This window comes from Ranitomeya imitator, chromosome 1, assembly GCF_032444005.1.
Source record: "Ranitomeya imitator isolate aRanImi1 chromosome 1, aRanImi1.pri, whole genome shotgun sequence".
Taxonomy (NCBI): Eukaryota; Metazoa; Chordata; class Amphibia; order Anura; family Dendrobatidae; genus Ranitomeya; species Ranitomeya imitator.
The window spans coordinates 868,298,364-868,325,381 of record NC_091282.1 but is presented as its reverse complement, the minus strand read 5'-3'; the positions used below and the strand labels follow the sequence as shown (position 1 = coordinate 868,325,381).

The following is a 27,018-nucleotide window of genomic DNA, read 5'->3' as shown; positions in this document are numbered from 1 at the left end:
TTTTTTTTTTTTTTTTTTTTTCTTAAAATCCACTTTTTTTCTCCTCTGCAGCCATTGTCATTGCATTTTTCATATATGTGGCCATCTTTATAGTATTATTCTTGGGATCATATATTTTAAGGTAAGCATAATCGTATTATTATATTATTTTTTTTTTTTACTTGTATACACATATTGGTTAAATCTAGAGATTTATGCTGGTCTGACTTTTCTGTTTTGTCTAGATGACCACTAGTTGGATACTAATTTCTTAAATGCTATAGTCCCCCATGCACAATAAAAAATAACACCTCACATATACTCCCTCCCCAGACTAATGCCATTCGTTGGCACTGTGCTGTATCTGCCGGTGCTTCCATGACATTACTATCCGTGGCATCTGATCGACTGCAGCTTTCACACTATCCTCAGATGAAACTGTTCCATCTGAGGGAAGTGTGAAGGCTACAGCCCATCAGAAGCCAGTGATTGGGGGCAGCGCTTACTTGACATAATGTTGAACGAAGGGTTGGCAGACATGGCGCTGACATTGGTGGAATGGCACCAGTCCAGGAGGTGAGTAACTGTAGCATTTAAAAAGGATTAGTCCGTGAAGTGAACAACATGTCACATGAGTAATTCTGAACCAGGGCAGTATGATTCGGACCTGAGCTCCCTAAATAAAAATAAAACCTATTTCAATCTGAAACGCTGCAATGTTTTAGAGAAAACATACTTTGAACATCGGGCCTGAGATCTAGTCAGTGAGGCGGGCTTCCCCCGCCATGTTCTCCCCACCCGACATTACATGATCGTATAAGGAAGGTATGTAAGTCATGGATGTATGTCATAGTTCCCAAAATTAAAATGCAAATCTTTAATATTGTAACTGTGTAGGGGTCATAAATTAAGTAATATTGTGTTTGGTAGAACTGTAGTAATTATCTTGTATATGATACTGCATTGGATAATCAGAATTTGTAATGAAACAGGAACTTGTGCTGGCAAAATGAAAATATCAGCATTTCTACTTCCTTTTTTATGCAGCTGCACCAATGATTTTTTTTTTTTTTTTTTTGTATGCAAAGCACAATTTATTAGACCCGACTTAATGTTTACTGTCACATTATCCATTGAACACAGTCTCCTCCAACTATTAGTTTGTTTTTTTCCTCCTTCTCTTTTGTGGTTAGGTCATGTACAGCTTCTATAATTTTGATCATGTTCCTTTCTTCTGCTGGTTTCCTATAAACGCACTTTTTTTTTTTCTGCTTCCATATGTTGTGCATGGGCAAGCTTTTCATGCTGTTATGCAGTAGTGGGAAAAAAACCTAAAGAAATGAACTGAGATATAAACTGGTGTGTATGCAGCGTGTAACCACACGTTTACACTGGACACTGAGCAGAAAAAAACCAAAAGCCTAACCAGTAAATACCCTGCAGTAAATAATAATAAACCGCAATAGTGCATGAAAATAATATAGGGTACTTTAGTTAACGGAATTTTGTTATAAAAAAAAAAATATGCAAAAGCCGTCCCACCACTTCACGGTGACCCTAATTGGGATGGTCCAAACTGGAATGTAAAAATAACCTTACCGTTTGCCAAGTGACATGCATATGGATAGGGGCTGAGAAGGACTGAGCCCAGCTAGTAGACACACGGTCAGGGGAAAACATGAATAGCATGTCCTGCTCAAAGATGAGGCAGGCCACACAGAGTGCAAGCAAACAGAAAAAGTGTATAGAAATGAACTGGGTACAACCTGGTGTGCATGTTGGCGCACGTTCATACTAGCCACTGAGCAGAAAAACAAAGACCAAATCATAGTACGTAAATACTCTGCAGCAAATAAATAACTGTGCATAAAAATAATATAGGGTATTTACTTATGTTTCTACCCTTTTTTTTTTTTTTTCCCCCTGTTATACAGTAGGGAACCTGTCAGAAGCTATTAGGCCGGGATCACACATGCGAGAAATACGGCCGAGTCTCGCATGTTAATAACCGGCATTGCCGCCGTCACTCAGGAGCGGTGTCTGCGGCCGCATAGCAATACATGCAGCCGCACGCTCCGCTCCTGAGTGGCGACGGCCATGCCGGGTATTAACATGTGAGACTCAGCCGTATTTCTCGCATGTGTGATCCCGACCTTACACTTTCAAACCACTAGTATTATTGTATAGTTCTTTAACTGATAAGCCAGTCAATGTTGTTTTGTATTTTTTTTGTTTTTTTGATAACCAGACAGTTGAGGGCTACAGGGATGTCTATGAACATGGAGCACAGAAGTCCTTGTTCGGGGTCCATTCACGGACACTAGGTGTCCAGTACGGACCCCAAACTTTATTGTTCGGGTTCTCCCATCTCTAGTAGAGACTATGCACATTTTTTCATAATTGTATACTTTCAGCATACACTCACTGCGTTAACTGTGAATTCAGCATTGGGATAAGCTAGCTAGAATCGGCACGGTTTCTCTCCTTCTGACTCTCTCCGCCTTCTCAATACCTTTTTCCATAGGTCACATCACATATTGATGGCTAACACATCCTTGCACTGGCAGTCAGTCTTGTATTGAGGAAGATGGATTTGATCATTTTTTTTATTTAGACAGAATGATGAGTTCAGGAAGGTGGGGAAGAAATGGCTCATAAGGGGAGAAAGAAGCAATTTCTTACATTCACTTGTACTTTTGATGTATGAAAGGTTTGTTGAAAGAACCATTGTCATTTAAATAAACTTTTTTCTATCTTTTTAGACTAAACGTCATACAGAATTGGCTATGCAATCGGTTTAATCCTGTTGAAACTGATCGACTCATTAATTCTGTGAGTTTATAATTGGATCTTTGCTTTCAAGTTTATATATTCCTGAGGACTTTTTATTACACAAAACTTGAAATTTTACATGGCTTACATATTTTACAAATGTGAATGTTCGTTCAGACCATGTGTTACAAACAGAATTTGTATGTGGCACCACCTTTTTCATTCATGCGTTGAGTCTATTCTTTGTATTTGTTGGTTTACAGGAGCTTGGTTCCCCTAGTAGGACCGATCTATGCAACCTGGACGCACATTACACTTCCTGGAATACTGTGCCTCAGAGACTCCGGTCACTTGATACATTTAGAGGGTAACTATTAACTTTTCTCAATAATATACTTTTTATTAAGGATTTTTTTTTTTTTTTTAACAAACAAGGGAAAGGGAAAATAAAATATGATAAAGACAGTGTAGTAGTATGTGTTCCTAAGCAATAGAAACCCCCCACATGTGCCCCATTTTGGTACCTAGACCCTTCAAGGAATGTATTTAGATGTGTGGTGAGCACCTTGAACCCGCAGGTTCTTCACATATGTTTATAACGTTGAGCCGTGAAATTAACCCCTTAATCCCATATGACGTACTATCCCGTCCAGGTGACCTGGGACTTAATTCCCAGTGACGGGATAGTACGTCATATGCGATCGGCCGCGCTCACGGGGGGAGCGCGGCCGAGTGTCAGCTGCCTATCGCAGCTGACATCCGGCACTATGTGCCAGGAGCGGTCACGGACCGCTCCCGGCACATTAACCCCCGGCACACCGCGATCAAAGATGATCGCGGTGTGCCGGCGGTGCAGGGAAGCATCGCGCAGGGAGGGGGCTCCCTGCGGGCTTCCCTGAGACGATCGGTACACGGTGGTGTACTCACCGTGTACCGAGCGTCTTCTCCCTGCAGTCCCCGGATCCAAAATGGCCGCCGGGCTGCATCCGGGTCCTGCAGCTGCAGCTCTAATCCTGCCCGGCTGTATGTCAGATCACCGATCTGACAGAGTGCTGTGCACACTGTCAGATCGGTGATCTGTGATGTCCCCCCCTGGGACAAAGTGAAAAAGTAAAAAAAAAAAATTTCCACACGTGTAAAAAAAAAAAAAAAAAACCTAAATAAAGAAGAAAAAAAAAAAATATTATTGCCATAAATACATTTCTTTATCTAAAAAAAAAAAACCAAAAAAACAATAAAAGTACACATATTTAGTATCGCCGCGTCCGTAACGACCCGACCTATAAAACTGGCCCACTAGTTAACCATTTCAGTGAACACCGTAAGAAAAAAAAAAAAAAGAGCCAAAAAACAACGCTTTATTATCATAACGCTGAACAAAAAGTGGAATAACACGCGATCAAAAAGACGGATATAAATAACCATGGTACCTCTGAAAACGTCATCTTGTCCCGCAAAAAACAAGCTGCCATATAGCATCATAACCAAAAAAATAAAAAAGTTATAGTCCTCAGAATAAAGCGATGCCAAAATAATTATTTTTTCTATAAAATAGCTTTTATCGTATAAAAGTGCCAAAACATAAAAAAAATGATATAAATGAGGTATCGCTGTAATCGTACTGACCCGAAGAATAAAACTGCTTCATCAATTTTACCAAACGCGGAATGGTATAAACGCCTCCCCCAAAAGAAATTCATGAATAGCTGGTTTTTGGTCATTCTGCCTCACAAAAAATCGGAATAAAAAGCGATCAAAAACTGTCACGTGTCCGAAAATGTAACCGATAAAAACGTCAACTCGTCCCGCAAAAAACAAGACCTCACATGACTCTGTGGACCAAAATGTGGAAAAATTATAGGTCTCAAAATGTGGAGACGCAAACCTTTTTTGCTATAAAAAGCGTCTTTTAGTGTGTGACGGCTGCCAATCATAAAAATCCGGTATAAAAAAAGCTATAAAAGTAAATCAAACCCCCCTTCATCACCCCCTTAGTTAGGCTAGGTTCACATTGCGTTAATGGGTTAACGCTAACGGACAGCACGGCGAAAATGTCACAATTAACGCCGTGCAACGGGTCCGTTAGCACACCCATTGACAGCAATGTGATTTTCGGGTGTAGCGCATCGCTAGAGCGTGCCATTTTCGGCTCGCGCTAGCAAGGTGCCGTTCTTTTGTGGCGCGCCTCGGACGCTGCTTGCAGCGTCCGCGGCACGCCCGAGGTCCGATCCCCGATCTTCCAGAGCGGGGACGTTAACGCGACCACTAAACACGACACCTAAAAAGACATTGCGTTAGCGCAATCTGCTAGCGCTAAACGGATTTCCCTAACGCAATGTGAACCTAGCCTTAGGGAAAAATAATAAAATTAAAAAAAATGTATTTATTTCCATTTTCCCATTAGGGTTAGGGCTAGGGTTTGGATTACATTTACGGTTGGGATTAGGGTTGGGATTAGAATTAGGGGTGTGTCAGGGTTAGGTGTGTGGTTAGGGTTACAGTTGGGATTAGGGTTAGGGGTGCGTTTGGATTAGGGTTTCATTTATAATTGGGGGGTTTCCACTGTTAAGGCACATCAGGGGCTCTCCAAACGCGACATGGCGTCCGATCTCAATTCCAGCCAATTCTGCATTGAAAAAGTAAAACAGTGCTCCTTCACTTCCGAGCTCTCCCGTGCGCCCAAACAGGGGTTTACCCCAACATATGGGGTATCATCGTACTCGAGACAAATTGGACAACAACTTTTTGGGTCCGAGTTCTCTTGTTATCCTTGGGAAAATAAAAATTTGGGGGGCTAAAAATCATTTTTGTGGGGAAAAAAAAAGGATTTTTTATTTTCACGGCTCTGCGTTGTAAACTGTAGTGAAACACTTGGGGGCTCAAAGTTTTCACAACACATCTAGATAAGTTCCATGGGAGGTCTAGTTTCCAATATGAGGTCACTTGTGGGGGGTTTGTACTGTTTGGGTACATCAGGGGCTCTGCAAATGCAACGTGACGCCTGCAGACCAATCCATCTAAGTCTGCATTCCAAATGGCGCTCCTTCCCTTCCGAGCTCTGCCATGCGCCCAAACAGTGGTTCCCCCTCCACATATTGGGTATCAGCGTACTCTGGACAAATTGGACAACAACTTTTGGGGTCCAATTTATTCTGTTACCCTTGTGAAAATACAAAACTGGGGGCTAAAAAATAATTTTTGCGGAAGAAAAAAAAAAATTATTTTAACGGCTCTGCATTATAAACTGTAGTGAAACACTTGGGGGTTCAAAGCTCTCAAAACACATCTAGATAAGTTCCTTAGGGGGTCTAGTTTCCAAAATGGTGTCACTTGTGGGGGGTTTTAATGTTTAGGCACATCAGGGGTTCTCCAAACCAACATGGCGTCCCATCTTAATTCCAGTCAATTTTGCATTGAAAAGTCAAATGGCGCTCCTTCCCTTCCGAGCTCTGCTATGCGCCCAAAAAGTGGTTTACCCCCACATATGGGGTATCGTCGCACTCAGGACAAATTGCACAACAACTTTTGTGGTCTAATTTCTTCTCTTACCCTTGGGAAAATAAAAAATTGGGGGCGAAAAGATCATTTTTGTGAAAAAATAAGATTTTTTATTTTTACGGCTCTGCATTATAAACTTCTGTGAAGCAATTGGTGGGTCAAAGTGGTCACCACACATCTAGATAAGTTCCTTAGGGTGTCTACTTTCCAAAATGGTGTCACTTGGGGGGGGGGGTTTCAATGTTTAGGCACATGAGGGGCTCTCCAAACGCAACATGGCGTCCCATCTCAATTCCTGTCAATTTTGCATTGAAAAGTCAAATGGCGCTCCTTTCCTTCCGAGCTCTGCCATGCGCCCAAACAGTGGTTTACCCCCACATATGGGGTATCAGCGTACTCAGTACAGATTGTACAACAACGTTTGGCATCCATTTTATCCTGTTACCCTTGGTAAAATAAAACAAATTGGAGCTGAAATAAATTTTGTGTGAAAAAAAGTTAAATATTCATTTTTATTTAAACATTCCAAAAATTCCTGTGAAACCCCTGAAGGGTTAATAAACTTCTTGAATGTGGTTTTGAGCACCTTGAGGGGTGCAGTTTTTAGAATGGTGTCACACTTGGGTATTTTCTATCATATAGACCCCTCAAAATGACTTCAAATGAGATGTGGTCCCTAAAAAAAAAAATGGTGTTGTAAAAATGAGAAATTGCTGGTCAACTTTTAACCCTTATAACTCCCTAACAAAAAAAAATTTTGGTTCCAAAATTGTGCTGATGTAAAGTAGACATGTGGGAAATGTTACTTATTAAGTATTTTGCGTGACATATCTCTGTGATTTAACCCTGCTGTTCTGTTAGGTCAAAAATGACCGTTTTTGAAATTCTATAATGTTATAAAAATTCAGCGTGTGATTCTGAGACTTGAGGCTCCCTGACTTTTCGTCATTAGGGGGGTACTCTCTGTGGGAATTTTTTTTTTTTTTTAATTTTTGTTTACTTTATTTGGTACAATTTTTTTTACACTTGTACTGTTCGGTCAAAAATGACCGATAGGCCTTTATTCAGCTCTCCAGACAATTTTTGACAAAAATAAAGGTGCTATCACTTCATTTTGAACTATATATTGCATCTACTACTATTTATCAATGTATCTGACTACTTTTGGTCAGAAAAGATTTACACATACCAACATTTTCAAGTTGCGATACAGCCGACGGATTCGCTTCCAGTATAGCTATGCGCAATTTATTTCACTAGTTTTTATTTACCCTGCTGTTCATATAGATCTAGTTCCATTCAGTTGTCAACATTTCATATTGTAAATCATGATTTTCTGATTTTCCATGTGTTTGCTGGTTGTACAGTATTACACTGTGCAATGCTGTCCTAAGCAGAATTCACCTAAAGTGTTGTACTGTGAGCTTTTTCCTGCTGCAGGGTGGTGTCTGCTCTGATCTTATCTGTAGACAGATAACATAGCAGTGTAGAGTTTCAGTTCAGCTGGAGACAACACAGAGTGAGCAGAGGTTCAGACGTCAGAGCTCTGAAGTCCCATTTTTACAGGTATGTTACAGATAAATTATTCTTTTATTCTAAAATTATTCAATATTCTCACTGCTGTGATAAAATGGATGATAGGGGGTTAGCATTAGGGTTGTGTAGACTCAATGTCTGCTTATGAGTACATATTCTCACTGCTGTGATAGAATGAGTGCATGCCTCATTTTTGTTTGCGACGCTCCAGCACCATAATCACAGGGCATATCTCAATGTGTGACGGGACGTTATTGTGTGTATTGTTGCGAAATTGTTTTGATTTTTTTTTTTCATTCATTGTTTATGGATATATTTTATTTTTTCATTCAACAGTGATGCCTTACAGCATGAGAAGAAGACACTTCACCCAAGCTGAATTGGAGGAGTTTATAAACGACTCCGATACAGACGAGGATGTCCCACCTGAAAATGTCTCCGAAGAGGAGGACAACATTAGTGAGGATGAAGATATTGCTGAGAACTCGGATTCTGAGGGTGAATCTGATGTGGAAACCCCGACAACCGGTCTGACGCAAGAAATCAATTCAAAAAACAAAGATGTCGTTTGGAAATTGCAGCCTCCTACTCCGACTGGTAGAAGGTCTTCATCAAATGTCATCACAGATACTCCAGGTCCCACTAGATATGCAATTGCTAGAATTGATGACATTCAATCGGCATTCCTATTATTCATAAATATAGCCATGCAAAATATACTTATCGAAATGACAAACATTGAGGGAAAAAAGGTTTATAGCGATAAATGGAAGAACTTCGATGTGACGGCTATGAATGCTTACATCGGGTTACTTCTATTAGCTGGAGTATACAAATCATATGGAGAGTCCACTAAAAGTTTGTGGAATTCGGAAACGGGGCGCCATATATTTAGGGCCACCATGTCTTTAGAAAGATTCCACGAAATTTCCAGAGCTCTACGGTTTGATGACAAAACGGATAGATCTGAAAGAAGAAGCACAGATAAACTTGCCCCAATTAGGGATTTGTGGAGTAAATGGGTCGAGATACTCCCAAAATGTTATAATACCGTAGAAAATGTCACTGTTGATGAGCAGCTGGTGTCATTTAGAGGCAGGTGCCCATTCAGGCAATACATTCCAAGTAAACCAGCAAAATACGGTATAAAAATCTGGACTCTGTGTGACAGTAAAACATCATATGCTGCAAATGTTCAAGTATATATTGGAAAAAACCCTCTAGAAAGACCTGAAAAAAACCAAGGCATGAGGGTAGTTTTGGACTTGACCCATGGACTCAAAGGGAGAAACGTTACCTGTGACAATTTCTTCACATCCTACCAATTGGGGCAGATGTTACAAAAAAACAATATAACTATGCTGGGTACTGTACGAAAAAATAAACCTGAACTTCCACAGGGTATCCTCAATATGAGACGTACACAGTTCAATGTTTTATTTTACAAAGGACACTACGGTAGTGTCGTACGTTCCCCAAAAAAAATAAACAAGTTATCCTCATGAGCACCATGCACCATGATGCAAAAATAAGTGAGAGAGATGACAGAAAGCCAGACATGATTCTTCACTATAACGCCACTAAAGGTGCTGTTGACACATTAGACCAGCTTGTAGGCACGTATACATGTAAAAGAAAAACAAATAGGTGGCCTATGATTCTCTTTTACAACCTGATCGATGTATCTGCCTATAATGCCTTTGTATTGTGGCGGGAAATAAACCCCAAATGGCAAGAAAAAAAATTACACAAACGACGGCTTTTTATTGAGGAATTGGGGAAGTCTCTCACTAATCCATATGTAAAAACACGGCCACGAAATCCAAGAAATGAGAGTGCAGAAAAAGTGGCCCGACAAATTCGAGAGCATGGTGGAGACGGCGAGCCAACAGCTTCGACCACCACTGATACTGAAACGGCTTCCACCATCGCAACCAGCTGCAAGCGAAAAAGATGCTCATTCTGTCCAACGTCCAGTAACCATAAATCTAATATTATGTGTTGCAAATGTGCAAAATACTTGTGCAAGCGTCATGTAAATTATACATGTGATCAATGCAAGTAATACATTGATCGCATTTATCATTTGTTTTTGACAAAAAACCTTTTTTTTTTTAAAAGTTTGTATATAGTTTAGAATAAAGAAAAGTTTTTATGTGCAATATGAAGCAAATATTGCAAAAAATGTTAATTTATTTGATTCAAAAAATAAAAGTTTTTGATTTAATTTTTCATCTGATTATTGAAAACCATGTTCACATACAGTAAAACAATGCAACAGGTAATCAAATAACACTTGAATTAGGTACAAATCACAACTTTGTTAGGTCTGGTCAAAAATGACCGGGAACAGTATAAGTGTATAAAAAACAACGTTTTTTGCCATTTTATAGAGAAAAAAGCTTTTTTTTTTTTTTTTTTGCCTTTGAAAAAAGTATATCTACATAATGTTTGATATTATTACTTATAGTTAACATTTAGATCAAGATTTTTTTTTTATCTGCAAAAATAATCAATTTTTACAAAAATCGAAAAAATACCATGTTCCTTTTTGGATATAAAAAAAAAATATAAAACAAGCTTTGTATTTATTTATTTTTCTGGTATTTGAACAACCATCTTCACAAGCAATATAATGGTGCAAAAACTGTTTAAAAAAACCACTTAGATTAGCTAACAATGATTATTTTATAAGGACGGTCAAAAATGACCAGGAACAGTACAAGTGTATGTGAAATCTAAACAGAACAGCAGGGTTAAGGGCATAAAAATTTAAAGTTGGAAAATAGCGACATTTTCTAAATTTTCGCCAAATTTCCGTTTTTTTCACAAATAAACGCAAGTTATATCGAATAAATGTTACCACTAAAATGAAGTACAATATGTCACGAGAAAACAGTGTCAGAATCGCCAAGATCCGTTGAAGCGTTCCAGAGTTATAACCTCATAAAGGGACAGTGGTCAGAATTGTAAAAATTGGCCCGGTCATTAACGTGCAAACCACCCTCGGGGCTTAAGGGGTTAAAAAAAAAAAAAAATTTCCTCACAAAAATATCATTTTGGCCCCAAATTCATTTTCATAAGGGTAACAGGAGAAATTGAACTATACAGTTTTATTGTGTAATTTCTCCTCAGTATGCTGTACCCAATATGTTGGGGAATACTACTTTTGAAGCACAGTGCAAAGCTCAGAAGGGAAGAGGTGCCATATTGGAGTTCAGGTTTTGCTGGAATGGTTTGAGGGTGCCATGTCACACTGGCAGAGCCCCTGAGGTTCCAGAACAGCAGAAACCTCCTATATGTGCACTCATTTTACAAACTACACTCCCCAATGAATTCATGTAAGGGTGCAGTGATCATATTAACACCACGTGTGCCTCACAGAATTTTATGCCACTGAGCAGTGAAGAAAGAATACATTATTTTCCAGAAACAAGCAGTAGTGGATGTTGCTGAGTGAAAATTACAAACTCTCATTGTAGTGACCAGCGTGCTATAGTGAGCAGTAAGTTGCAGTCACCAGTAGGGTTGAGCGACTTTTCTTTTTATAGGATCGGGTCGGGTTTCACGAAACCCGACTTTTTCAAAAGTCGGGTCGAGTGAAATCGGCCGATCCTATAGAAAAGTCGGGGTCGGCCGAAACACGAAACCCAATGCAGTGCATTGGGTTTCTAATGGTTCCCAGGGTCTGAAGGAGAGGAAACTCTCCTTCAGGCCCTGGGATCCATATTTAAGTGTAAAATAAAGAATCAAAATAAAAAATATTGATATACTTACCCTCGGACGCGCCCTGGTTCTCACCGGCAGCCTTCCTTCCTAAGAATGAGCGCCTGAAGGACCTTCGATGACGTCGCGGCTTGTGATTGGTCACGTGAGCGGTCACATGGGCGTCACGCGACCAATCACAAGCCGCGACGTCATCTAAGGTCCTTCAGGCGCGGATTCTTAGGAAGGAAGGCTGCGGGTTAGAACCAGGGCGCGTCCGAGGGTGAGTATATCAATATTTTTTTTTTTTATTCTTTATTTTACACTTAAATATGAATTCAGATACCGATTCCCGATATCTTAAACATATCGGAACTCTGTATCGGAATTCCGATTCTAGATCAGAAGATCGCCGACCTCATGGCTGACCCCACACAGGGGTCGGGTTTCATGAAACCCGACTTTGCCAAAAGTCGGCGACTTCTGAATCTGGCCGACCCATTTCGCTCAACCCTAGTCACCAGTACGTTATGCCCAGCCCGTGCTTCTGGAGACATGCACCCATAAGTTAGGTGGGCTCTCATTTCTTCAGAGATGCCCAACGTTGACACTATATGTGATTTAGGTACACTGTGGGGCTCAGTCGGGAGGTGATTTATTATTATTTATTATTATAGCGCCATTTATTCCATGGCGCTTTACATGTGAGGAGGGGTATACATAATAAAAACAAGTACAATAATCTTAAACAATACTAGTCACAACAGGTACAGGAGGAGAGAGGACCCTGCCCGCGAGGGCTCACAATCTACAAGGGATGGGTGAGGATACAGTAGGCAAGGGTAGAACTGGTCATGCAGTGGTTTGGTCGATCGTGAATACTGCAGGTTGTAGGCTTGCCGGAAGAGGTGGGTCTTCAGGCTCTTTTTGAAGGTTTCGATGGTAGGCGAGAGTCTGATATGTTGTGGCAGATAGTTCCAGAGTAGGGGTGATATGTGAGAGAAATCTTGTATATGATTGTGGGAAGAGGAGATAAGAGGGGAGTAGAGAAGGAGATCTTTTGAGGATCGTAGGTTGCGTGTAGGTAAGTACCGGGAGACGAGGTCACAGATGTATGGAGGAGACAGGTTGTGGATGGCTTTGTACGTCATGGTTAGGGTTTTGGAGTCTCTGGGCAATGGGGAGCCAGTGAAGGGATTGACAGAGGGGAGAAGCTGGGGAATAGCGGAGGGACAGGTGGATTAGTCGGGCAGCAGAGTTTAGAATAGATTGGAGGGGTGCGAGAGTCTATGGTGGTGATCTATGGTGTTACATAGGACTGCAGGTGACCTCTCCTACATTAGCTGTACTCTGAAAGTTAACACTGTCTGTGCGAATTGTTGTTACATTTTTTGCATTGGGGAAAAGGCGGCAGCAAAGTAGGTCTTGGGACTTGAGCCTCTGATCTTTTTTGACCCGAACACCTCTGCCATACAGTTTTGTTTTGGATCCCCCCACCATCACCACCACTGGCATTATTTAAAAAAACACCTTGGGTGAAACACATGACAAGACTCCTATAGTTTTCAAATGTAGTCCGCTTTGTGACCCTGAAATCTGTCTTGTGGTAAATTAGCGTTCGGTGTTTTCAGTTAATGAGATGCTTGTGCTCCTGGGTGGGACTGTAGACAGTCTTATCTTCCTGCTATAGGCCAGGGAAACCAAGGAAAGATCTGCCCACAGGCCGCCACGAAGCAAAAACCTGTTCCTCATCATAGAGACAGAGAGAGAGACAGACTGTTTGTGCTTCTAGGCGGCCTGAGGGCAGGTCTTTCCTTGGTTTCTCTGGCCTATAGCAGGAAGATAAGACTGCCTACAGCCCCACCCCGGAGCATGAGCATCTCATTAACTGATAAATTCTACCACTGATTACACAAGAACCACAAGACTGATTTCTTCACCCCAGGTATCATTTTAATCGGTACAGGTCCTTCTAAAAAAATTAGCATATAGTGTTAAATTTCATTATTTACCATAATGTAATGATTACAATTAAACTTTCATATATTATAGATTCATTATCCACCAACTGAAATTTGTCAGGTCTTATATTGTTTTAATACTGATGATTTTGGCATACAACTCCTGATAACCCAAAAAACCTGTCTCAATAAATTAGCATATCAAGAAAAGGTTCTCTAAACGACCTATTACCCTAATCTTCTGAATCAACTAATTAACTCTAAACACATGCAAAAGATACCTGAGGCTTTTATAAACTCCCTGCCTGGTTCATTACTCAAAACCCCCATCATGGGTAAGACTAGCGACCTGACAGATGTCAAGAAGGCCATCATTGACACCCTCAAGCAAGAGGGTAAGACCCAGAAAGAAATTTCTCAACAAATAGGCTGTTCCCAGAGTGCTGTATCAAGGCACCTCAATGGTAAGTCTGTTGGAAGGAAACAATGTGGCAGAAAACGCTGTACAACGAGAAGAGGAGACCGGACCCTGAGGAAGATTGTGGAGAAGGACCGATTCCAGACCTTGGGGAACCTGAGGAAGCAGTGGACTGAGTCTGGTGTGGAAACATCCAGAGCCACCGTGCACAGGCGTGTGCAGGAAATGGGCTACAGGTGCCGCATTCCCCAGGTAAAGCCACTTTTGAGCTACAGAGAAGCAGCACTGGACTGTTGCTAAGTGGTCCCAAGTACTTTTTTCTGATGAAAGCAAATTTTGCATGTCATTCGGAAATCAAGGTGCCAGAGTCTGGAGGAAGACTGGGGAGAAGGAAATGCCAAAATGCCTGAAGTCCAGTGTCAAGTACCCACAGTCAGTGATGGTGTGGGGTGCCATGTCAGCTGCTGGTGTTGGTCCACTGTGTTTCATCAAGGGCAGGGTCAATGCAGCTAGCTATCAGGAGATTTTGGAGCACTTCATGCTTCCATCGGCTGAAATGCTTTATAGAGATGAAGATTTCATTTTTCAGCACGACCTGGCACCTGCTCACAGTGCCAAAACCACTGGTAAATGGTTTACTGACCATGGTATTACTGTGCTCAATTGGCCTGCCAACTCTCCTGACCTGAACCCCATAGAGAATCTGTGGGATATTGTGAAGAGAAAGTTGAGAGACGCAAGACCCAACACTCTGGATGAGCTTAAGGCCGCTATTGAAGCATCCTGGGCCTCCATAACATCTCAGCAGTGTCACAGGCTGATTGCCTCCATGCCACGCCGCATTGAAGCAGTCATTTCTGCCAAAGGATTCCCGACCAAGTATTGAGTGCATAACTGAACATTATTATTTGATGGTTTTTTTGTTTGTTATTAAAAAACACTTATTTGATTGGATGGGTGAAATATGCTAATTTATTGAGACAGGTTTTTTGGGTTATCAGGAGTTGTATGCCAAAATCATCAGTATTAAAACAATAAAAGACCTGACAAATTTCAGTTGGTGGATAATGAATCTATAATATATGAAAGTTTAATTGTAATCATTACATTATGGTAAATAATGAAATTTAACACTATATGCTAATTTTTTGAGAAGGACCTGTATAACAGTGGCAACATGACAATGGCTGTAGTTTACTTACAGCAAACCTGTCAGCAGGAATTTGCTAAGTGCTGTCCATTGCAGCTACATGGTCAATAATCCTAGCTGGACGTTCGAGTACTATACAAGTAGTGACCTGTGGTAGGGCATAACTGAATGTAAAGGCAGCCTATATCCCGCAGTTATATTTTATTTCCTAATGTAGTTGAACTAATTAAAAAAACATTATAAAGGAATTAAATTTGTGTTTCTTCTGGTCTTAGGTTTTCTCTCATAATCATGGTGTTTGTAAATTATGGGGGAGGAGGCTACTGGTTCTTCAAACATCAGAGCTGGAATGGTAAGCTTCCTTGGATTATTAGATGATGATTTTAGAAAACGAATGTCCTTTTCTCTATTCATCAAAATAAGTGCCTATGTTAAATTCTACATAGTGTTATCAATATATGATTGACACAGCGTTTCAGTAAAATTCAGTGAGCTGATCTTATGGAAATGGGTCTGACCACTTTGTTTTGTAAATTTAAGAGCACTTGTATAGTCCACTAAGCAATGAAATGCATAAAACTAGTTCACTGACTTTACTTTATAAGAACTTGATGCAATACTGTTATTTAATTACAGGTCTCACAATAGCTGATCTGGTTTTTCCATGGTAAGCAGTTGTCTTGTATGCATCTTATTCATTACAATGTGGGATGTGTTGTAATGGACGGCTTTCTTCACGATGGGTTGTGTGCCTAGACTGTACCGTATTTCTGTTTGAGATCTGGTCTTTATTTTAGGTTTGTCTTCATTATGGGAACCTCTATCCATTTGTCCCTGAATTCGATGCTGCGCAAAGGAAACTCCAGATGGAAACTGTTTTGGAAAGTCCTTTGGAGAAGCATTCAGCTTTTTCTCATCGGATTGTTTGTGATCAATGTAAATTACTGTCGTGGACCATGTAAGAGTTTTTTTTTTTAGTTTTTTTTTTTTTAGTTTTTAAGATGGGGGGGGGGGGGGGAGGAGAACAGTGAGACAATGTGGTATGTGCAGACCATGTTCCAGACACAGCCATTACACTGTACATCAGTGTACATAGCAGGGGCATAGTTAAAGGATTATCACAGGCACATTCTATTTTTAACATCTACAATTGCGGAACGTATTATTCTTCTAAGATCCATTGATTCAAATGTATTTTGTTTGTGGGACAACCCCTTTAAGGGATCATTATGGACTTTAATCTTAATCCGTATCATAGGTGTGAGCTGGAGGCATTAAAGGCGTTTTCTCAAGGTGGATCTGGAGTGGCGCAATCATAAAGCCCGCTAAACCAGTACATGCTCCTTACCTCGGTAAAACGCCTCTGAGACTGCAGGGTGGTCACTGACTCTGGCAGACAAGTTGTGTGACTGTTAAATGGAGTAATTTTTTTTTTTTTACATTTTTGTTTTAAAATCAATTGGCAATTTTACTATTTTTAACCAATTGTAGACAAAGCCCCGACACGGTCAGGATACTTTGGGTCAAGAATTATATTATTAATTATAATTTTTTTTTTTTTTAACGTGCATATTTTCTTTGTGCCAGTCATACTTTATAATCTATTCTAAGACTGCACATGCGTGAAGAAATTTATTGTAACGTTGGCACAGAGGTGCCTGGTGTAATAAACAAGGTGAAGTCCGGCACTCCAGAATCCGGCAGGTGCTCTAATAGGGTCCATTCCTGTAATATGTGCAGAAAAGAATCTGTCACTCCAAAATCAAAGAAAATCTTGAATTTAAGTTGGTACAATCCAGAAAATCCAATGCTGTGCGTATCATTGTGACATTTCGGTCAATCAAACGTGCACAAAGTTGCCAGAGTGAGAGGAGTTCCAATTGGCACAAAGTTCAATGGTAATGCGAGTAAGTCTGACTGACTGAAACGTCACAATTATATGCACAGTGTTGGATTTTCTGGATTGTACTAAATAAGATTCACGATTTTCTTTGATTTTGGCATGACAGATTCTTTTCTATGCATACTGTAAAACAAGTGCATGAATTTAGGCCTTGCTACTTTTGCAATATCTGTATATTAAATATTTTATTAATTTCAGTATATATCCTTCCTTGCAGTATCCTGGAGTGATATCCGAATTATGGGTGTACTTCAGCGGCTTAGTCTTACGTATCTTGTGGTTTCTGTTCTAGAACTACTGTTTACAAAGCCTTTACCGGATCCTATGCCTCAGGTAAAGAAGTTGCATGTGTACTACATACAAGGAAAACATGCAATCAAGAATTATGAAGACACAAATTTAGCATCACTCTTCATCCAGCACCCAGCCTCTAAGGCCAGTCTCGCACGCCCAGATATTTCCGGTACTGGAAGAAACGGTTCTGGAGCTATCCGTGTTTATCGTCCGTGTTCTCTGTGTTTTGAAACAATTTGTTTCAATTTTAACCCTATGACTTTAGAAAAAGCACACGGAGAGCACACTGACGGCATCCGTGTGCGGTAAGTGTTTACACGCACTTATTGACTTTAATGGGTCCGTGTGATCCGTGCGCTCCCACTAACACTGACATGTCTCCATGTTTTGCACACGGTCCGTGAAAACACGCTGACATGTGCAGAGACACATTCATTTTAATGTGTTTACGTGTTCAGTGTCTCCGGTACGTGAGGAAACTGTCACCTCACGTACCAGAGCCACTGATGTGTGAAACCGGCCTAAAAGAGGTCTTTCTTGAAGAAAGGAAAAAGATAATGTTGCAAGATCACCAAATTTCATGTCTAGGGGACTTGGTGCTGTTTTTAAAAATCATGGCGATCATACAAGATACTTGATATAGGTTGTATCAATATTATTGCACCAAATACTTTGAGCAAAATTGAAAATTTTGTAATGAGTTATATTATCCTTTCATGTCGTGGGTAAAAAAAAAATTGTTCTATGAAACTCAGCAATTTTGAAAATTGTTCTTATGTTCAGTGAGATATTGATTGAAATCTTACTTTTCAAGAAGCTGTATGTCAATTGGTCAAAGAAAAAACTATATTTTTCCATCATACATGACGGCACCGCGAGAGAGGGGATCCGCCCATCAAGGACAGGAAACCTTCAAGATAAAAGGGGCGGCTCCTCTCTCCACATCAGTTGGTTTCCTGTCCTTGACGGGGAACCCTCAAGATGGAAGACATCTGATGAAGATTGAAGAGGATGCCGGGATCTGGGTCGGGTGGATTTGGGCAGGCGCTGTCTGCTGCACCCGTCACCAGGTACCCGTAGTCGCCTCGGGGGTCAATGTATACCATGCCATCCCTGAGCGAAGCATGGCCACAGCCCGCGAGGCGAATGCCCAGGTGAAGTTGGAGCCTCGGAGGCCTTCCCTTTTACCAAAAAAAAAAATCCACCTGCCAATTGTCCTCGGAGGTCACAAAGGTGCTCCCTCCCTGTTGACTATGGTGGCCATGCAGCCTGTGAGACACATCGGTGCCCAGGCTAGGTAAGGCTCCTTGGAGGTTTTATGCCATCCCTGTTGAGCACTGCAGATGGTATAAGGCGAAGACTAAAAAATTATTTTTTATTTTCATGGCTCTGCGTTATAAACTTCTGTGAAGCACCTGGGGGTTTAAAGTGCTCAATATGCATCTAGATAAGTTCCTTGGGGGGTCTAGTTTCCAAAATGGGGTCACTTGTGCGGGAGCTCCAATGTTTAGGCACACAGGGGCTCTCCAAACGCGACATGGTGTCCGCTAACAATTGGAGCTAATTTTCCATTCAAAAAGTCAAATGGCGCGCCTTCTCTTCCGAGCCCTGCCGAGTGCCCAAACAGTGGTTTACCCCCACATATGAGGTATCGGCGTACTCGGGAGAAATTGCCCAACAAATTTTATGATCCATTTTATCCTACTGCCCATGTGAAAATGAAAAAATTGAGGCGAAAAGAATTTTTTTGTGAAAAAAAATTACTTTTTCATTTTTACAGATCAATTTGTGAAGCACCTGAGGGTTTAAGTGCTCACTAGGCATCTAAATTAGTTCCTTGGGGGGTCTAGTTTCCAAAATGGGGTCACTTGTGGGGGAGCGCCAATGTTTAGGCACACAGGAGCTATCCAAACGCGACATGGTGTCCGCTAACGATGGAAATAATTTTTCATTCAAAAAGTCAAATGGCGCTCCTTCCCTTCCGAGCCTTACCATGTGCCCAAACAGTGGTTTACCTCCACATGTGAGGTATTGGTGTACTCAGGAGAAATTGCCCAACACATTTTAGGATCCATTTTATCCTGTTGCCCATGTGAAAATGAAAAAATTGAGGCTAAAATAATTTTTTTGTGAAAAAAAAGTACTTTTTCATTTTTACGGATCAATTTGTGAAGCACCTGGGGGTTCAAAGTGCTCACTATGCATCTAGATAAGTTCCTTGGGGCGTCTAGTTTCCAAAATGGGGTCACTTGTGGGGGAGCTCCAATTTTTAGGCACACGGGGGCTCTCCAAACGTGACATGGTGTCCGCTAAAGAGTGGAGCCAATTTTTGATTCAAAAAGTCAAATGGCGCTCCTTCCCTTCCAAGCCCTGCCGTGCGCCAAAACAGTGGTTTACCCCCACATATGAGGTATCAGCGTACTCAGGACAAATTGGACAACAACTTTCGTGGTTCAGTTTCTCCTTTTACCATTGGGAAAATAAAAAAATTGTTGCTAAAAGATAATTTTTGTGACTAAAAAGTTAAATGGTCATTTTTTCCTTCCATGTTGCTTCTGCTGCTGTGAAGCACCTGAAGGGTTAATAAACTTCTTGAATGTGGTTTTGAGTACCTTGAGGGGTGCAGTTTTTAGAATGGTGTCACTTTTGGGTATTTTCAGCCATATAGACCCCTCAAACTGACTTCAAATGTGAGGTGGTCCCTAAAAAAAATGGTTTTGTAAATTTCGTTGTAAAAATGACAAATCGCTGGTCGAATTTTAACCCTTATAACTTCCTAACAAAAAAAAATGTTGTTTCCAAAATTGTGCTGATGTAAAGTAAACATGTGGGAAATGTTATTTATTAACTATTTTGTGTCACATATCTCTCTGGTTTAACAGAATAAAAATTCAAAATGTGAAAATTGCGAAATTTTCAAAATTTTCGCCAAATTTCCGTGTTTATCACAAATAAATGCAGAATTTATTGACCTAAATTTACCACTAACATGAAGCCCAATATGTCACGAAAAAACAATCTCAGAACCGCTAGGATCCGTTGAAGCGTTCCTGAGTTATTACCTCATAAAGGGACACTGGTCAGAATTGCAAAAAACGGCAAGGTCTTTAAGGTCAAAATAGGCTGGGTCTTGAAGGGGTTAAAAAAAAAAAAATCCTTTTTTTTTTTTTTTTAAATTTTTATTTTTTAATGACATTGGCTGTATGTTTGTATTAATTTACTTCTTTGGAATAAACTCTGAGCCTGCATTTCTCAGCATTGAGGACAACATTTAGTCTTGACCAAATCACAAACTCCATTTCCTGACTATTCTGGAAAACATTGTAAGGGTTTCACAAAGTGTCTTTGATGTCTATTTGCTCATCATTTTTTTTATTTATTTTTTTTCCATTTTTGCGGCGGTTTTCTTTGTTTTGTAACTGCATACAGGGCTGCCACCAGTCTGTCACGGATATTCATTGGTCGCGGCCTCTGTCTGTCATGGAATCCAAGTTGCTGATTGGTTTCGCCAGCTGCCTGTCATGGCTGCCGCGACCAATCAGCGATGGCCACAGTCCGATTAGTCCCTCCCTACTCCCCTGCACTCAGCGCCTGCTCCATACTCCCCGCAGTCACCGCTCACACAGGGTTAATGCCAGCGGTAACGGACCGCGTTATGCCGCGGGTAACTCACTCTGTTACCGCCGCTATTAACCCTGTGTGACCAAGTTTTTACTATTGATGCTGCCTATGCAGCGTCAATAGTAAAAAGATCTAATGTTAAAAATAAAAAAATCATCATATACTCACCCTCCGGCACCTTTCCCGCTCCTCCGGTGCTAAAGATGGTAAGCGACAAGGACTTTCCATGACATCACGGTCATGTGACCGCGACGTCATCACAGGTCCTGCGCGAGAAGGACTTTCCATGACGTCACGGTTATGTGACCGCGACGTCATCACAGGTTCTGCGAGCCTGTGCGAGAAGGACCTGCCATGACGTCACGGTCATGTGACCGCGACGTCATCACACCCTGGGACCGGAAGCTGGCGAACAGGCGACAGAACTACAAGGGGCCCTCGGATCAGAAGGGGAGTATATGTTTATTTATTTTTTAACCTGTGACATACGTGGCTGGGCAATATACTATGTAGCTGGGCAATATACTACATGGCTCTGTGCTGTATACTAAGTGGCTGGGCAGTATACTAAGTGGCTGGGCAATATACTAAGTGACTGGGCAATATACTAAGTGGACATGCATATTCTAGAATACCCGATGCGTTAGAATCTGGCCACCATCTAGTGTGTGTCTATCTATCTATCTATCTATCTATCTATCTATCTATCTATCTATCTATCTATCTATCTATCTATCTATCTATCCTATCTCTCTACTATATATTTGTCTAAGGGTCACTTCCGTCTTTCTGTCCGTCTGTCTGTCACGGATAGTCATTGGTCGCAGCCTCTGTCTGTCATGGAAATCCAAGTCGCTGATTGGTCATGGCAAAACAGCCATGACCAATCAGCGACTGGCACAGTCTGGTGGCAAAATGGCCGCTCCTTACTCCCCGCAGTCACTGCCCACTCCGTACTCCAGTCAGTGCTCACACAGGGTTAATGGCAGCGCTAATGGACCGCGTTATGCCTCAGTGTAACGCACTCCATTAACGCTGCTATTAACCCTGTGTGACCAACTTTTTACTATTGATGCTGCACATGCAGCATCAATAGTAAAACGATCTAATGTTAAAAATAATAATAATTAAAAAAAAAAAGTTATTCTCACCCTCCGACGTGGCGCGCTGTACTCGGTGGTGCAAGCGGCAGGTTCTGGTGCCAAGGATGCTATGCGAGAAGGACCTGCCATGACGTCACTGTCATATGACCGCAACGTCATTACAAGTCCTGCGCTCATACCAACCCTGGGACCAGAAGCTACCGCTTGCACCGCACACAGGCGCCAGGACTTCAAGGGGCCCTTGGAAGGTGAGTATATGTTTATTTTTTATTTTAAGTCTTTTTTTTTTTAACCACGCATATAGTGCCCACATTGCTATATACTACGTGGGCTGTTACATACTGCGTGGGCTCTGTTATATACTACATCTCTATGGTGTATATACAACGTGACTGTCCAATATAATACGTGCTCTGTGCTATATACTATGTAGCAGTGCAATATACTATGTTACTGTGTCGGTTCTGTTATATACTACGTCGACTGTGCAATATACTAAGTGGCTCTGTTATATACTACGTGGTAGTGCAATATACTACGATATACGACGTGGCTATGTTATATACTACGTGGCTCTGCTATACTACGTGGCTGACCAATATACTACGTGCCTGTGCAATACACTACGTGGCTGTGTTATATACTACGTAGCTCTGCTATATACTGCGTACGCTGTGTTACATACTACGTAGCTCTGTTATATACTACGTCGTTTGTGTTATATACTACGTCACTGTGCAATATAGTACGTAGCCTGTGCTATATACTACATATTCTAGAATACCCGATACGTTAGAATTGGGCTACCATCTAGTATTTGTATAAATATAATATATATATTTTTTTTTTATTTAATAAGGTTAAATCTCAGAGACAGGTTATCTTTGAAAGAATTTGTCACCAGATTTGTTTTCTTTTCGATCTGCAAGTAGCAAACCGTAGAGACACTCTTCTTCTGGTGCTGAGTCTATTTAATGGACTTTTAGCTATAATTTTGATTAAACACTATTCTCTTAAAGGGAACATGTCAGCAGGATTGTGCACAGTAACCCACAGTGTCAGGTGGGCACCGACCTGAATACCTAATCAGAGCACCACATAAAGCCGCCCCGGAGCACGGGCATATCATTAACTCAAAACTGAGAATAAAGATTAGACAACAACCACAAGACGGATTTCATCAACACAGGTATTGTTTTAATCAGTATAATGGCACTGACCTGACAGTGTCTGTAGGTTACTGAGCACAATCCTGCTGACAGGTTCCCTTTAACTACAGCTCTGCTAGTCATCTCAATGATGAGCTTCTGCTTTGTAGTCCAGGAATTCCGGATCTATCCTCGCACACTAGTATTAAGACATTTTTTTTACTGTCCATGGTGATTGAGGGCTGAAAGCTGTCCATGCTGTGACACAGAGCTCATTACAGCAGTAATACAGTAGTACCAATACTGTAGCAAAGAGTCCAGTAAGCGATACATGGCTGGAATCGGGGCCTCTGCCCCTATATCAATCATGTTGTCCTCTCATTGGGAAGCATAATCCTGGTGACAGATTCCTTTTTAAATATACACTGAAATGTTCTCCATTGTTACTTACAAGCAGATTGGGTCTTGTTGTACGGTAACTATATCCATGTTGCATCCATGTTGCGTTACCTTTCATTAATCTGAGCGGCTTTTCTTTCTCACAAATGCTATCCTTCCATTCTAGAACCGCACATGTTTCTTGTTACAAGACGTGGTCCCTTTCTGGCCTCAGTGGCTGATAATATTAGTCTTAGAAGCCTGCTGGTTGTGTTTGACTTTCTTGCTTCCCGTACCTGGATGCCCCACGTGAGTTTCTGCATTGTTTAGTACTTGCATTAATTCTATGTATGCCGCACACTAATGCGAAAAGAGGAGGTCAAATGATTGCTCAAGATTAGATTTGTAGACCTCAAGGGGTTAATTAGTCTTGTACGTTTTCAATGTTGACTCCAGTTATATTCCTTAAGATCTGATAAAATGATCTATTCTGCAGGGGGTATCTTGGACCTGGAGGTATTGGTGATTTTGGAAAATATCCAAACTGTACAGGAGGGGCCGCCGGTTCCATTGACCGCTTAATTCTTGGTGAGGACCATGTGTATCAACATCCATCTTCTAATGTGAGTTCATAATTGCCGTTACTCCATTACTTGGAATAAGATGTTTGCCGTAATAATTGCCAGTTGGAGCTGTCTCTTATGTCTTTGGAGTATATAGTAGCTACAGCATATAATGTATGTGTAGAAAACACCAGTGAGTTGTAGACTGAGATCGCTTCTCAGTCCAGTACTGCCAAGGTTGGTTTAGGTTCTGTTCACATACAGCTCAACTTCTATGGTGTACGTCAGGAGGATTCCACAAAGTACAATGTTGTCGTAGATCTCCTTATATAAAGGCCTATGCATGGTGGTCATATCCTATTTTACTCCAGCAGGTTTTTATTCAAGACTGGCATAGGAAATTACAAACCCCCCGCCTCTCCTCGTTCGTTTTTTTTCTTCTGAGCCATAATATGAATATGTAAGAGATGTGTATATTTCCGCAAGTAAGATGGCCCAGAATAATGCCTGGTCTTCTACAGACAACATTGTAATCTAAAATAAATAAAAAAAATTCACATGTCGTTTCCTGCAGGTGGTCTATAAAACAACAGTGCCTTATGATCCCGAAGGAATTTTAGGAACTATAAATTCGGTGGTGATGGCTTTTCTTGGACTCCAGGTAATCTAAATCATTCTCCAGTGTGTCATTGTTAAGGCTCCACTCCAGAGCCTCTCATCTAGCCAAATTGGCCCTCGTCAGTGCGAAGCATGAGAACGAACAGCCTGAAACACCGTGTCTGCGAATTGAGATACTGATTTGGCTTTTATCCTAAGTCATATTGCAGGACTCGTTAAAGGGTTGATTGTGACTTGTAGGATCGCTACTTTCAACAGGTGGCACTATAGAGTTTTAGTCCTCTTTTTCTCAGAAGAGGCAATTTGCATATCATTGTTAAGATTCGGTGTCTTCCTCCTTCTTCTTCTTTTTTTTTTTTTTCGTTCCCCTGAATCTCGGATCTACCGTAGGCTGTGCCTTTCAAAATGTCCATGAGGAGTGGAAGGTTGTACACTCGAGCCTCGTTGCACCTTTAAGGGAGCACTGTTCTGGCTCTGTACCGTTCTAAGGCTGTGAAGGAGCTTCACTAGGACTACTTGTTTCCGAATACTCATGTAAAAAAATATTCCTTTATCAGGTGAATGATCTTTTGTGCTACATAAAAGATCATAGTTCTCGGCAGCATGCTTTCCTGTGTAAACCGGACTTGTGTTGCCGAGAACAATGGCTGCCCATATGCACTGAGCCATTCATTACTGAAAACCACCGCTGATGAGTTAATATTTCCCTATTGGCAGCAGTTTAATGCTACTGGTTGGTTTTAATTTTTTTTATCTTTTAACCTTTTAATGACATGCCTTTTTTTTTTTTTTTTTCCAACTAGGCTGGTAAAATTCTTGTGTTGTACAAAAATCAACACAAGCAGGTGCTGGTGAGGTTCTTCACATGGAGTGTGTTCTTGGTATGTTATATATATTTTTTTCTCATATTGATATACCTGAAATGTATAAACTTTTTTGCTTCAAATCTGCAGCTTGTCAATTCTTTTCTTTTAGTGTCTTTGCAGCATTTTTCACCCAACCAAATCAATGGCAAAAAAAATAGCATATTTTTTACACAGCACTTTTCTGCTAACACTGGTTTTTGGTGCAGAAAAATCTGCTGCCAACTACTCAACATGTGCACATTCTCTTAAGCATTTTTTATGTGTGAAAAACAGACTGTTTTTATTCACTGTGCAATGTAAAGTCCTTATTGGATCTGTTTTTTTTTTTTTTTTATTTGTTTTTTGTTATAAATGTAAAGATCCTTAGGTTCTTTTTAATGTGCAAGAGAAGTTGTCAGGAGAATTGTGCTCAGTAATCTACAGCCAGTGCCAGGTTGGGGCAATTATACTGATTAAAATGATACCTTGGTTGATGAAATCCGTCTTGTGGTTGTTGTGTAATCTTTATTCTCAGTTTTGTGTTAATGAGTCTCATGCTCCAGATCGGCCTGTGGGGGTCTTCATGTGGTGCTCTGATAAGGTATTCTGTAGTTTATATAATGAATATAATATGTTTTGGAAAAAAAATTCACATTCAACAGGCAGGTGCCTGCGCTGTAGCACGATCGCATCTATAATATCCACGCTATTTTATTTGGTGATATACATGTATTCAGAAAAAAAATCTCAAAATGGCGCCGGATGCTCCTGTACGGTAGCATCTATCATCAATCTGATAGATGCTTCTGCGCAGGTGCCGCCGCCATCTTGGTGGAAACGTTTTTTTCCCTTCCCCATGACAGCACCTATACACGAGAAATGGCTCCAGCCCCCAGGAACAGTAAACCGGCAGTGGAGATAGAAGTTGGGGGCGGCACCTTTCTCCTCAGTTTGGTTTCCTGTTCCTGCGGGGAGCCTGCAACGCCAGTCTGGAGGGATCTCTCTAGCAGCGCCGGTCTGGAGACCGAGGTCCGCGGCGGGAGCAGCTGGCGGCGTGTGCGCACGCACTACTCACGGATAGGTGTTATGGCTGGCAATCAGGCAACACAGCGTGCAGTAATCAGCGCACATACAGAGATCTGGCAATAACCAAAAACAATAGGACGAGCTCTGAGACGTGGAATCTCTGTAGACTGCAGTACCTGATCTATCCTCACACAACTATAAGCAGCAGTGGATTGCGCCTATCACTACCTATGCAACTCGGCACTGCCTGAGGAGCTGACTAGCCTGAAGATAGAAATACAAGCCTGACTTACCTCAGAGAAATACCCCAAAGGAATAGGCAGCCCCCCACATATAATGACTGTTAGCAAGATGAAAAGACAAACGTAGGAATGAAATAGATTCAGCAAAGTGAGGCCCGATATTCTAGACAGAGCGAGGATAGCAAAGAGAACTATGCAGTCTACAAAAAACCCTAAAACGAAAACCACGCAAAGGGGCAAAAAGACCCACCGTGCCGA

At 41.1% G+C, this 27,018-nt stretch overlaps 1 protein-coding gene across 1 annotated transcript in view; it reads left to right on the top strand.

Moving 5' to 3' along the window:
• The window catches only part of HGSNAT (heparan-alpha-glucosaminide N-acetyltransferase), a 77,355-nt gene that overhangs the window by 24,672 nt on the left and 25,665 nt on the right, over positions 1-27,018 (top strand). Inside the window, exons 5-15 of the mRNA XM_069742596.1 lie at positions 52-121; positions 2,742-2,811; positions 3,015-3,118; positions 15,295-15,371; positions 15,656-15,686; positions 15,817-15,977; positions 17,140-17,255; positions 23,654-23,775; positions 23,963-24,089; positions 24,604-24,690; positions 25,451-25,528. Of these exons, the coding sequence (XP_069598697.1) occupies positions 52-121; positions 2,742-2,811; positions 3,015-3,118; positions 15,295-15,371; positions 15,656-15,686; positions 15,817-15,977; positions 17,140-17,255; positions 23,654-23,775; positions 23,963-24,089; positions 24,604-24,690; positions 25,451-25,528 (1,043 nt within the window). The remainder of the gene's footprint in view (positions 1-51; positions 122-2,741; positions 2,812-3,014; positions 3,119-15,294; positions 15,372-15,655; positions 15,687-15,816; positions 15,978-17,139; positions 17,256-23,653; positions 23,776-23,962; positions 24,090-24,603; positions 24,691-25,450; positions 25,529-27,018) is intronic.